Below are 13,926 nucleotides of genomic sequence, written 5' to 3'. Positions count from 1 at the left end.
CCATATAAATACACAGCCAATATCGCTGATCACGATCCAATACTATTTCTTATTATCTGGATTGTTTGTGATTTTTGCTTTGAAGTATTTTGTTAAAGCATTGGACAGAATAAGGAATAAGATTATAATGCCCTCGCGTAGCCTTTGCAGTACTGATAGCGACGCTCGCTAAACTAGAAACTAGAGACCCAAAGGAGTCATTACACAACTGATGGTCCAATGTGTAAGCTTAGTAGCGCTTTGTGCACAATGTATTACTGCATTAAGGTGACTAAGTGAAGTGAGCATCCTGTGTGTGTGTGTCCATCATTAGTTTGAGCTACTAGTTAAAAGTGCACACACACATACTGGTTTTTATTAGTTCTCTGGGTGTTGTTTGGTGTTCATAACAATCAAGAATCCATCTTCATTGCTTTTGTTGCAAAGGAATTACACTATCCTGTCAGCTCATGAAAACACGTAAAATTCCTAATTATAAAAACGGAAATCAAGCATCATCCCATACTGGCTAATAAAACAAAAAGATGAAAGAGTTAAAATATCCAAGCGTTTAATAGTGATGAAAAATGTCTCATTTTTCAAACAGTAGGGTCAGCAATTAAATATTTACTTGAACCAGTGTTTACTGCATTGGAAATAACAGTAGCATCTATATTTTTTGAGATTCAGTGGATTCACATTACCTATGAAGTTGCAAGAAAGGAAAAAAAACAAAAAAAAAAAAAACAAATTCTAACATACTGTACATTCCTGACAAAACAGCATGCAGATATACATATTACACACCCTAGCAACCAGATGGTGTATTTTGTTTAATCACATAGATTAGAGACAGGAGAGCGTATAAACTATGTGCCCCTGGACAGAACACCGGTAAGGCACTGGATTCTTGGATAGTTACCATCTTTGCCAGGACTGAAACAGTAGTTTACTCATGGGTATGGATTAAACAAAAAACTAAATAAACATTTACCAGTAATATGAAAACACTGTACAGAGAAATCAATTGTCTGTAATGACAGCCCTTAAAACGTCAAAAGTGTCACCCACAATTCTTTAAGCTTTTTTCCCTTTTGAGATGTTAAGGAACACACATGCACAAAATGAGACTTTTAGCCCAAATTGAGCATTACTGTGATCCATCAGTCCGCGTCTTGCATTGATCTTAAATAAATGATTAAATGTTGTACGTACATAATCTGTTTCCTAACTGTAAAATGTGTAGCTTAAACAGAGAAAAAAAAAAAAATCAAACATAATAAAATATCCACAGTTGTACATACAAAAAAGCAATGGTTTAAAACTACCTCTGAATACACACATGCACATTTGTAAATTGCTGGTTTTATGTTGGCCACATTAATCTGAAACAGTTTCAAATTGTAACAAACATAACAATGATCCTGGGTTATTGGTAATTACTAATAATTGTTTTTCTGCTTCATGTGTCTCAGAATTAATTCACTAATACAGATGCAGTTAGTCAACAGTTTAACACACAACAATAACTCATTTTAAAACCTACACAACTCTAAAATGTGCTGTTCAATTATATCAGGAAGGAATTACTATTAATTACCATTGAAGAAACTTACACTTGAAAACACACTATCATTCCATCTTGCTTAAAGTAGATTTTAATACAAAGTAATATATTTTTTTGTAAATATATATCAGACAGAAATCCATAGTTTTGAAGCAATATAATTTCTGTTTTTGCTCATCTCTCATAATCCCAATAAACCCAGGGGTTATATTCCCCCATCATCACAATATTCCTGTTCCATCAATGAGTAATGGTGCATTCTTACACAAGTAGGTCTCCTCCAGTTTGATAAGCAGAACATCCCCAGGTATTAGTATTATTGCTGAATAATTCTTTATGCAAAAAGTCACGTGGATTACACTTTGACCCACTCAATGAAAACTAAATGCACAAGATCTTCACTAAATATACGTGTAGAAAATCATCCACAGACACAAACTACATATGTCAATTTATAATTAGTTTGTAATCATCTCCTTTATTATTATTACTGATAAGATTTTTGGTGGATAACTCATCACCCACATTTAGTCCCACTGTAGCAATAAGGGTAGCCCAGCGTACAGAACACTAAGGACCATCCTGCCCTGTCCTGGTGTTTTTCTAAGTTTGGCATATTGATCAATTTTTAATACAAGGATTCAAAAAATTCTGGCTCCTTATTGGCTGCTGAGTAAATCAAATGACTGAACAGCCAATCACAAATCAGCTCACTACACCTGTGGCTTTTCATCTTATGCATCTTCGCTTGCATTATTACTTTTTTTTAAAAAGGAAATCCAACTCATCTAGGATCAAGCTGATTTCGACATGTTCACTTTCAGTTTCACCTGTTTTCCTGCTAAGAAATGCAAATGTACTCCATTAAATTCTACAGAACTGTGAAAATGCTGTAATCCATTCTAAATAGAGATTATTTTTCTTTGCTAATCTTTACTGCTAGAAGTCCTAGAGATGTCTGCAGGGGGCGGTAGGGAGACGTCACAGAGTGATATCCCGGGAATGAAACATCAATGAAGGGTGGATCCTGGCTGATAACCCTGCAGCTACCCCAATGGCACTGGTGGGGACGCGTCAGGTGGAAATGCTTTGCAATTGGCCTAAACCTGTGCTTAAACCTAGTTTTGCTGGAACACCAGGGACGACAGCAAACAGGGCAGTTGGCGTCCAGGAAAAACTGCAAGGCGGTCAAGAAAGACTGACTGCAGGAAAGACTGCACCAGGTGTGGACGGGCTAGTTACCCACTCCACAAGATGGACCAAACAGGATGGACAACATGGTATTAACTGGAACAGCAATTACTAAGGAGCTACAGAGCCTGAGAAAATATAGCTGTGGATGGTCCAAAGTGAGGACTTGGAAGCCTGCGTATCCACCAAGGAAAGGCAAAGTGTGGCGATGCAATCTTGCACTGTCAGCAGGTTAGACAAGCAGGAAACAGAGCCTGGTTGAACACCACAATGCAGCAGATGGCCAGGGAGAAGAAGTCTACCTTTCCCAGCAGGAGGAGCATTGACAAAAGAATGAGTGGCATGTAGAGACCTTAATTGTTAAAAATCAATTTCGGGCTGAAATGGTTCCACAAGTAATTAGAGTACCTTGAGTACAAAAAATGATCGAGAAATTTCCTCCGCCTCGAGGAATCAAAGCTCACAGCATGGTATTTCACCTGGACTATGTTTAAAATGGCACAACGCGTTGACGTCACGCATGCAAAGAAAGGAGGAGGAGGGAGCGGATGTGGTTGTTTTTTAGTAGTAGGAAAAACGTGATGATGAAATTGAATAAAGGCACTAAGAAAAGACCAAAAACTCAAGTGTGGGAGCATTTTAAGAAAGGACATCAAGGTGAACACGTGTGTTCCCTGTAAGACAGCCCTCGCTTACCACAACAGTAAGACTTCAATGCTGCAGCATCTCCACCGAAGGCATCCAGGAAAGTTAACTTAGTGACAGTGCAACTAAATGATTGCGTACATGTACCATGCCAACATAACTTTAGCAAGGGACAGGTTTCTGTTAATTATGACGACAGTTGATCTGTGGTGAGGTACTTATGTTCTCAAAACTGCACATTAGTCATACAGAGTTTATTTAATCTGTAAAAACGCAGCACTGTAAGATGACAAACAAAAAACTAAAAAAAGCTAGCTGGGCATTTGTCCAATATAGCTCACAAGTTATTGATGAATAAAATATCAAGAAGCACTGGTGCCTAATGTGCTCCAATATAGCAGCCATTATCATTTTAGTTTGAACACGGCAAAGACTTATCAAGAATATTTGTCGTATTCTGAGTTTCTAATCAGATCTGTTTTTGATACTTAAAGTAAGTTTTATTTATCTTCATATTTTATCATCACATTTCCTGAGCTGCAATTAACGTTGTTTTGCACAATGTGCATCTAATAATAAACATGTTAATAGTCTGAAAAAAGGAATAGTGGAATGTTTGATTTTTAAATGTATATTTTTACTTTAAACACAAATATTTTTTTCCCCAGTAGAATACTTGATTACAAAAATATCCGACTGCTGCAGCCCTAAATCAGTTAAAAATTGTGGAACTAGTTAGGACAAAAAAACAAAATTACAACAGTGTAGATGTATAACATCCACACAAATAATAAAGGAGATGAATAAAAACTTGGGGAGAAAAAATACATCATCCCAATACAAACAAAACAAAACAAAAGGTGAAGCTGACTTTCACCTTGTAAATCTGATTAGATGCATTTAATCAAGAAAAAAACACAAAAATCCTCAGGATGGGGTGATGAAATGTGTCAAATGAAATATATTCATCTATTTATATACAAATATGTACAATATATATTTGAATTTCCATTTCAGTTCATTTATAAGTGATATGTGTTAAGTCATTTTGGTGAACTTGGGGGAATGTTTTGTTCCTTTCCACTGTGTCTGGTTTCCCGTTGCGGGGAAAATCTTTTTCCATTATTAAAACCTTTTTGATACTCTCGAATCTTTGGCCCTGGACCTCCGACTCTGGCTTGACCAGATGGCCCACGGAAGGGGCGAAATGGTTGCCTCTGAGGCCGTTTTTCACCGTGTTTGTCTGGTTTTTCAGGATTGTGTCGGGAGTTATGACGAGGCCTGTCGGCCCTGTTGACCTTGAGTTCCTGCAGTGGTTGGGAGGCAGATGGTACTGGAGGGGAAGCGGGCGCCGGCTGTGCTGGAGGTGGGTCCTTGACAAGCCTCTGACAAACCTCTGCATAGCTGAGCTTTCTTGGCTCCTGGAACAAAGATGCAGTGAAATTAAATAATTAAAAGATCTCTATTGGATATGGACGAATTCAAGGTTCTAGTTTGAGAAACTCTTCACAGGGATCCTTGGTACTTAAAAAAAAATGATATGTTCTGCAGACTTAAAAGTAAGTTTAGTCCCATTACCGAGTCTGATGTTTGGGAAGGTGATGAAGGCACATCTGTCACAACAGCTCGGCTGCATGTGGGGGGAACTTTCTCTGAAGATTCCAGAACAAGATCTTCTTGGGACGCATGGGGTTTTTGTGTTAAAAGATGTTCAGCGTAGTCTTCTTCTTTAACAACTGGAGATGGACTGAAAACAAAGCAGAGTGATGTTTTATCAATCACTCTCTGGAATCCACAGACATTCTGTCAGTTTAAAGTTATTCTTACCTTGACGGTGGTGAAGTGGGGATTTGTGGTTGAATACCAGCAGATTTAGCAGTAACAGCTATGCAGTCAACTTTGTTTTCAGCACTTTCCAAGATAACTGTGTTGTCCTCCTGTCTCAGAGACTTACAACAACAACAAAAAAACATTTAACTTCAATATTGTATTCAGAAGTCTTCAAAGCAGAGAACTTACAACATTTTAATAGTTACCTTGGGCAATCCTTTGAGGCCACGTACAACATCAGAAAGGCGCACCTCTGTTGCAGATTCTTCCTGTGTGTGCACCACACATCCAGGCAATGGAGGAAAACTCGAAGGTGCCAGATCAAAATTTGGAGGGGATGCCTTCACTTCCATTAAAGGAATTGGCTTCTGCTTTTCATATTTAAAAACAAAACGTGTGACAAGAAATTAGTCTGAAAACATTCAACTTTTTTCCCCAAGAAAGAATGTTAGAAATGAAAAATGTGCTGACCGATGTGCGTTCATCCTCTCTTCTCCTTCTTGTTCCTCTGTGGATGCCTCTCCTAACGCAAAAAGAGACATTGATTGCGACATAATAAAATACAATTGCAAACCAAATAAAGTCAACAATAATAATGATCTAATCAGCAGCTATTTTTTTTAAATGAAAGCAAACTTTTCTTGGGTACAGTGCATTATCTCACCTGCCACGTGCGCTCATACTCAGGTCTCCTGAAGGTACGCTCACCAGGGGAACTGTGTCTTTGGGGATGAAGGAGGCGAGTGGGACTGTCAGTGTTGGAGTATCAGATGGAGATGTTTGGGGACTTAAAGAAGCACACGTGCCATTTATCAGAGTCCCAGCAGACAAAGAAGAGGGTGAATCTCCAAGATGAGGAAGACCTTTGAAATGGTCTCTGTGTAAAGAGACAATAAGCAGCTTAGCACAGAATCAAAATGTCAAAACATATGTTGAAAAAATAAAATGATTAAGCAGTTTAGTTTGTTGGTTCTTAAAAATGGGAGACACCTTGAAGCAATAAAACTCCTAAAAGATACAAACAATGCATGTAAACTTTAGATGGGGCCTATAGCTTAGATAATTCAAGATGCATGCCAATTTTATATTGTTGTGCTTTATTTGGCATATGAGTATAAATACTTACTGCTACTAGTGGGAAAACTAACTGTGTTGTGTTTCCTTTTTTAATGAAAACTTATCCTTCAACCGCTGAGCCTGAGCATTTCAATGCACTAACAAAAATAACTGTTTCTTATTGTTTTCTCTTAATTATGCAAAGAAAAGAAGCAAGCCAAGTTAAAATTAGTTTATCAAGTCATGACAGGGGTTGGCATTAAAGTTTTGTTCAATCAAAACTCATTCCTACCGGTTATCGCTCATGCGTTGATGGGCGTCGTGTAAGCCTGTGTTTACTTTGTAGTTCCCAGCGCTGCTGAAGTCATTCATAAATCCACTGTTCTGAAACGGAGCCTACACAACACCAGTATGAAGCCAATTTAGAATACAATTCTCCAATAACGAAATGTGCAATTTGAGACATGGGAAAAATATGTTTGTGATCTCACCAGTGGTGTTTCAAAGTAAGGCATGACTGAAGGGTTCCAGGAGGGAGACACCACAGGGTAAACAGGGTACTGCTGCTGAGGGCCGTACACCTGCTGCTGAGGGCCGTACACCTCCTGCATGTAGACAGGAGAGCCGTACTGGGAGTGTGGCTGGGCGTGTTGACTGTACACACTCGAGTCAACACTGCGAAGGCCATTCTTTCCAAAAAATGTGTTAATGGCTTTAATGCGGGCCTAAATAGAAACGAAAGGAAGGTATGACAAATTAGAAATCATCTACAGTAAGTGCCATGAAAAGCATTTAAGCACCGTTGTCCCTTTTCTCCTCAGATCTCATAATCTCACGGTCATTTGGCCATAAAACACTGCACCAACTAAGGAAAGAATTGTATAAGGAATGAAAAAGAGGGGAAGAATGAATATTTTGTGAGGAGAGAAGAGCAATATTGAAAGAGATTTTTTTTAAGCTTCCCAGTAAGCCACAGTGCTCAAAGAGCCTTTTAAGAGTGACACTGATCATCACTGGGGTTTGTAATGAACCAATAATACTTTCTAGCAGTGTTTGTCCAACCATGGGGATGCCTGGAAATGACATGGGGTCACATGAAATGTCTAGTAATTGATCAAAAATAACTATTGATTAGTTTTTTTTATATTATTATTCCTTTTCAAATTAAAACACAATCTTAAACAACTGTGTTACAGTAATTTCCGGACTAAAAGCTGCTACTTTTTTCCCACGCATTGAACCCTGCGGCTTAAACAATGATGCAGCTAATTTGTGGATTTTTTATAAAATGCAGTGTATAATAACTGAATTCTTAAAAGAAAAAAGTCTTTGGGGTCACCAGAAATTAGTGATTTTAGTCAACAGAAGTATAAGAAAACTAGAAATAATGAATTTGTAACAGCCTTGAAAAAAAACTAGAAACTAATGAAAGTATGAGTTCCTGTCTGTGTTTATAGATCCAAGGTCACAGCTCAAATGCAGGTGTAACCCATTTGCTTTGGATGGAGGATTCAGACATGCAGGCTGACATTTTCATCAGCGTTGACTAACAAACGCTATTTTTAATAGGATTACTATTGCAAAAACAAATCATTAGTAGAGTAAAACTAACCTGTCTCATGACGGTCTAACTCAACATATAAATGATGATCACTAATGGTTCACTGATTCAGATCAGTTGAAAACAGGGTGTTTGCTCACTGCTGTAGTTATTTTACCAACCAACTCACCATGACTGGTTTGCCCTGAAATGTTTTGACTTCCTCTCTTAGGTATTTATAAGCCTGTGGACAATAGAGTAAAGAAAGTTTACAACATTGGAAATCTAGCATTGCTCTGATATATATTATTTTGTGAGTAAATGATACACAATAGGGATGAAACGATTCACTCAACTCCTGATACGATTCGATTCACGATACAGGGTTCACAATACGATTCTCTCACAATTTATTTTACAAAATCCGGCTGTAGACAAATGATGACTGAAAAATATTCCTTTATTTTTTTGGGGAAAAAAAAGAAAGAAAATACTCTACTATTTTCCTTTTATTTTTCATTGTCAAAAGAATCCCTTGATAAACTATTCAAAACAATGCAATTTAACTAAAAATAAATCTTGAATGAAATAAATAAAGGAAAAATTCTGGTAATAAATTCTGGTTCTATAGTAAACAATGCAAAACTGCATAATATTTTTTTTTCTTTTTAAAAGTGCAACTAAAAATGCATTTTGTGCCTTAACAGTTGGACTTTAAAAAAAAAAAAAAAAAAAAAAAGTCATTGCACTGTATTTACGTCAGATATTTGTTTGGATCAGCAGAGGGTGCTGGTAACCCAGTGGTCAGTTGGCATGCAGATATTCTTGCAGTGAAGAAGAGATGCTATGCTAGCAGACAGAGCTAATAGAAAAATGTGACTTTTATAGATATTCACGTAATATTACAGATATTTTTACGGCACTAAAAGGGTAAGGAATCATTTATGAAGAGTAGAAGGCGGCCAGAAAGAAAGTAGTAGCAAATTCCGCCTTCTGCTGTTTAAAAAAAGTACTGCGATTCAATTTTCACAGTATTGATGTGAACCGTGATACCTATGAATCAATTTTTAACTGCCTTACGATTAATCGTTACATCCCTAATATACAATAGCACCATGTACGTACCTGCAATGCATCCATATCTGACTGAAATGTTATATACCAGTTGCTGTTGTGTGCAAACTCCACACTGAAAACTTTTGGACAGTTTTCATTATGAAAGAGAGCTTCAACATCCTGTAAGAGCAAATAAATAGTGGTTATCATTGCAAAGGCTTATAAACAACAAGCAGTAAAATACTAAGCTGTCAAAGGAAGAGATAAACAACATGACCCTGTTCAATACCTCAACTGGTGTAGTCTCGGGAACTTCTCTTAAGATAATGATACAGCGACTGTGGTTTGGGCGAACCTTCTCCCCTGCTTCATCTACTTGTACCATTGGAGAGGCTTTGAAATAAAGAGGCAGAAACTACAGTGATTATGAGGTCAGAGGAAAGATTGACTTAAACTAGTAAAAAAGTAACTACACTTCTTGGACATAGATCATAAATGTCTGTTGATGACCAAACTGTTCAAGTTAAAGAAAAAGAAAAGTCTCAATTTCACACATTTTATCATTAATTAATATCTAATAATTAATTAATACATAAAAAAAAAAAATAACAATATGAAAAGAGATGTTTCAGGATGTTTTCATAGAGCACAGTATCTTGATTCAAATTTAGGTTTATGTTCTAAACACCAACGGGCTGAAACATGTACGGGCTCTATTTGATACATAAATAATTTAATGGTTTCATATCTTATGGACAAAGCCAGAGTTGTAATGCAACTGAATTATCGTTATTATCTACTCTGTATATGTACATTTCTTCATCCGCCAAAGATTCAATCACATTTCTCTAGTCAATTATGTTATTAGGAGGAAATGGATTGCCGATACCTCGTAGCACATCCAAAATGAGGTCCATATCTGTGGTCAGAGCTTTGATGTCCTCCATGCAAGCCACAGCCCAAATAGGAACAAACTGATCACTGTCCATTTGAGATATCAGGTACAAGTCCTTAGTAATGTTCTCTCTGGAAACACACACACAAAAAACCTACTTAACACATTTAGGCTTTCTTTATCTTTTACTGGTTATTATTTTCAAAAATGATTTGACTACATGAAACTTCCAGCATGTAAAAGTTTACAAAAGCACAAAAGAAAAATAAAATAAATAATCTCCAGCTCTGAAGCAGTAGGGTAATGAAGTTTCTTATTGAAACAAATGTGTATAATGCAACACCACTCACCTCGAAAAGCAGAACTCAAGCTGCTTCTTCAAAGAGTCCCTGACACTCAGCTCAAGGTCTGGTTGTTCCTCCGTCACACTACTTATGTTGGAATCACATGGAGGCTCAAAGAATAAATAGCCCACATCAGACGGGGTTATGCTGTTCATAGTGCCAGTGGAGCTCATTGGGCTGCTGTCGGCAGTGCTGTCAGGATAGTCAGTGTTGAATTCTTTTCCTCCTGATGTGGGAATGTCTGTGTAACCTAAAACAAAGAGGACAGGCAGCAACATTACACTTTTGAAATGGTGTTTGTTTACAGTATTACACACCACACTGAGCTTTGCACCAACAAGATAATGTCAGTAATAAACATTTCATCACCGGTCTTGCAAACCTGAGGTTTGTATGCGTGTGTATGCGTGTCAAGTAATCCCACTATTAAACGCCTTTGTTTATTTTTGTTAATAGTAATTAAAACAGTATTTTTTTTTTGTTCTAATGAACTTGACGTTTGATTCATACCATCATTCATCTCTGGAGAGGATGGGTAGGTCTGCAGCAAGGGGGAATCCTCTGTGCCATCTGACATGTCCGTTTGTTGGGCAGGCATCTCCTGCCATACTTTGGCATTAGGGTTCAAACCTGCTCCCTTTGTAGTGACCTGTTGGGAGAATAGCAAAGAGATTATATTTTATTAGATCTCTCAGCTTTAATGCGTTAAAATACCAACACCAGAAAAAACCAAAAACAAAGCCAGACAGTGAACATACATGTACTGTATGGTACCAAAATGGTTTGTGTATGTTTTGGTCGTTGGATTTTTCATTCAGAAAAGAAAAATAAAGTAAATATGATTTAATTTAAAACTTAAAAATTAGGATTGAAATTCAAGGCAATTTTCTTGATCAGGGTCAAAGAAGGGATAACAAAACTTTAAAAATCATTGTGTTTTCTTTTTCTAAAAGCAAATATATGCTCTAAGACAAATAAAAAAGCCCGTTTTTTTTTTTTTTTTTGATATATTGCGCAACCTGAAGTTGCCGTTTTCAAAGTAAAAGTGTGTTTGAGGATGATGCAAATGACATGCCCAATAATGGGCGTGCACGCAGCAAGGTTGAAATTATTGCTTGCCTTAAGGTAAAATGTTGATAACCAGTTTTGTAGTACAGTTGCTCTGTAGCGGTGAATGTTTGGTTAAGTGAAGCCCACTAACTGGGAGATATCCCGGATATAATTATTGAGTTTCGAAGTAGGCTGTAGGTCTTTTAATTTTATATTTTCACAACGGTATACATTTAGAAAGTGTCTATTCGTACGGTGGCCGTACGGACAACCCCCGGTGCTATTCGGACGTTTACCGAAGGACAAGTAGGTAGGGTCTTAGGGTTAGGTTACATATGAATATCACAACAATTCATAAACACGTAGCATGTCCGTAACATACAGAAGTACAAGTATGGTGCGTCTTAGTCACGTGACCTAAACTGCCCAAGGAGGGGCGCCACGTATGGAGATTGTTGGTATATTGATACAGCAACCGTACGAATAGCAACTGCCATATGTTATAAGGCCGTGGCTATTCATACGGAACACCCCTCATTGGCCAGTTTAGGAAACGTGATAGGTGCACCACGTGACCTAAAGTACTGTCAGTTTTATTTTAGCGACCTCGCTAACCCTTTTATTTTAGCCCTAACCCTAAACCAAGAAATACCGTAAAATGTTTATTTTTCCGTATATGTATTTTTAAAGGTGGAATTTGCCATGTTAAAATGAATATATATATATGTGAATATATGAAAAAAGCGGGATTCGAACCCACAGCAATTCTTGAGTCAGGCGTTTAGACCACTCGGCCATCCTGACACACACACGTTATGCTTATGTAGAAAAGATCGGTAAAATGGACGTTTCCATATCAATAGTCCCGGGGCCTAATGATATGTTTCCATATCAATAGACACTTTGTACATTTAATACATCAGCTCAACTGTGTATATGTTGCTGTGGATCTCAGAATCAGTATACTTTATTTAAATCCCAGGGGGAAATTGCATTTTTTTTTAACAGATGCTGCAGAATATTGAATGAAAAGAACAAACACTAAAACGGAAGAAAGAAAACGTACATAATTAAATAAAATGCTGTTAATTAAATAGGGAATAAATACAAGCGCACGCCTCCTAGAAAAAAAAAATTAAATAATATAATTGTGTACACAATACAGATAAATACAATTATAGTAAAGTGGGCCATCGACCCACTACCCTGTAAAACCAAGAAGCTGTTTTGCTAAGTGATGAATTGTACAGTTTGATCGCCACATTTCAAATCATTGTTGATCTGTTGATTGATCTTTTATTGTGCTTGAAAACTATAATAGTCACATTCACGTAACATATCACGGCAACACATTATTGCACTGTTATTGCAATACACACTTGGCCCATGTTGAATTTCCATTGGCTTCCTCAGTTCTCTCTCCACGCCTACTAGTCCGTCACATGTAACCATACATGGCGGATGTCCGCATGGATGTCAGCATGACTTCAACGATGCACTTTGAGCTGTCACCCTTAACCACCTTACAGATAAAACTAATCAGCCTCAATAAAGAGCTGCCACATCCACAAACAGTCAGATTCCAAAAATGGGGAAACTAACGTGTTTACAGTGAAATAAATCATCGTCACCTGCACCATTAGCTCGGTGAGCACATGGCGCCGTGTGCCCAGCTCTGCCCACCACCACGCTAACATTCATAAATAACATTATGGTTTTCATCATAGACCCTCAAAACTTTGTTTATTATACCTTACTGAAGACGTAATTGTGTTTTTTTTATACATGCTATCAACGCAAGGTATCCATTCAGTGTTGACCTCTATAACACGGAACAGTCAGTCACATAATTGTATAACATTTAACTATCTTCACATGCTGTGTAACATACGTGTGGGAGAAACCGCATATACAACTGTCTAACTTTGTGAACAGAACATTTTTTCTTAATATTCCCCAACACAAAAGTAGCCAAACACGTGTTAGCTAGTACCCAGTGCGGCGTGGCTGCGGTACCATATGTTCACTAGCTCAACAGCTAGCTAACTAGCTTATTTATACCGGCAGACTAGTTGAAACCGGCTTATCTCAACCATGTTACACTAACGCAGTTAGTCTAACAGAAGGACAGATACGTGTTTATTCACACGAATGTGAGAGTGAACATGATGGTTTGAGTTACATTCGCTAGCAACTAAAGTCGCTACAACAACAAAAGCACACCGAGCAGCGTGGACGAGAGCAGAACCAGAGCAAGGACGCAAACAGGTTGTAAGCTTTCGTGTCATTCTGCAAGGCCTTAAACTCACCATTATTGCTCGATCCTCAACTCAGGCCCCGTTCCTTTTTTCAGAAAGTTAGCCAGACAGTTGTACTCCCTCAAAACTGATCAATTAATTTAAAAAAAACAAAACAAAACACGTGTTTGCGATCGTCCTCGCTTTCCCGGCTGAACGGTTTCCCAGCAACTGATAAAGGTTACCCAGGAAACAGCGGAACGTGCTCCACGCGGAAGAGTCAGAGTGGAGCGAAACTACTTAAAACTACAAAACACGATACTTCTGTGCAACTGGAAACACTTCCCCACTGTACGTTATCTCCGCTTGCTTAATTCTTCATCCAGCAAATCGTGGCTCTGTTCCGGCTTCGTGACAGCGTGTGGTCGGTGGTGTCCTCCGTGTGCAGCAGCAGCAGCAGCGACACTCCGCCTCCACCTCTAGGGTGGGACGAACAACAAAGTTCACGATACTGATCTCACGATAACGATACAGGG

At 38.0% G+C, this 13,926-nt stretch overlaps 1 protein-coding gene across 2 annotated transcripts; it reads right to left on the bottom strand.

Annotated features, from left to right (window-relative positions):
• Positions 1-797: 797 nt before the first annotated feature.
• Positions 798-13,874, bottom strand: larp4ab (La ribonucleoprotein 4Ab). Of its 2 annotated transcripts, none has more exons than XM_028446538.1 (15): positions 13,463-13,874; positions 10,614-10,752; positions 10,110-10,353; positions 9,754-9,890; positions 9,154-9,257; positions 8,934-9,044; positions 7,999-8,052; positions 6,760-6,993; positions 6,561-6,664; positions 5,877-6,089; positions 5,684-5,735; positions 5,419-5,583; positions 5,210-5,331; positions 4,961-5,129; positions 798-4,803 (listed from the first exon to the last, which is right to left on the bottom strand). In XM_028446538.1, exons 1-15 carry the CDS (start codon positions 13,463-13,465, stop codon positions 4,426-4,428), a joined length of 2,229 nt encoding a protein of 742 aa, XP_028302339.1. In that variant the 5' UTR covers positions 13,466-13,874; the 3' UTR covers positions 798-4,425. The 2 variants fall into 2 exon arrangements, with proteins under 2 accessions (XP_028302339.1, XP_028302340.1); XM_028446539.1 differs by having other exon boundaries at positions 5,419-5,580.
• Positions 13,875-13,926: the final 52 nt, after the last annotated feature.

The sequence above is a fragment of the Gouania willdenowi genome, chromosome 5 (assembly GCF_900634775.1).
Source record: "Gouania willdenowi chromosome 5, fGouWil2.1, whole genome shotgun sequence".
In the NCBI taxonomy this organism is placed as follows: domain Eukaryota; kingdom Metazoa; phylum Chordata; class Actinopteri; order Blenniiformes; family Gobiesocidae; genus Gouania; species Gouania willdenowi.
Note: the sequence above shows the minus strand (reverse complement) of the source record. Positions and strands in the feature narration are given on the sequence as shown.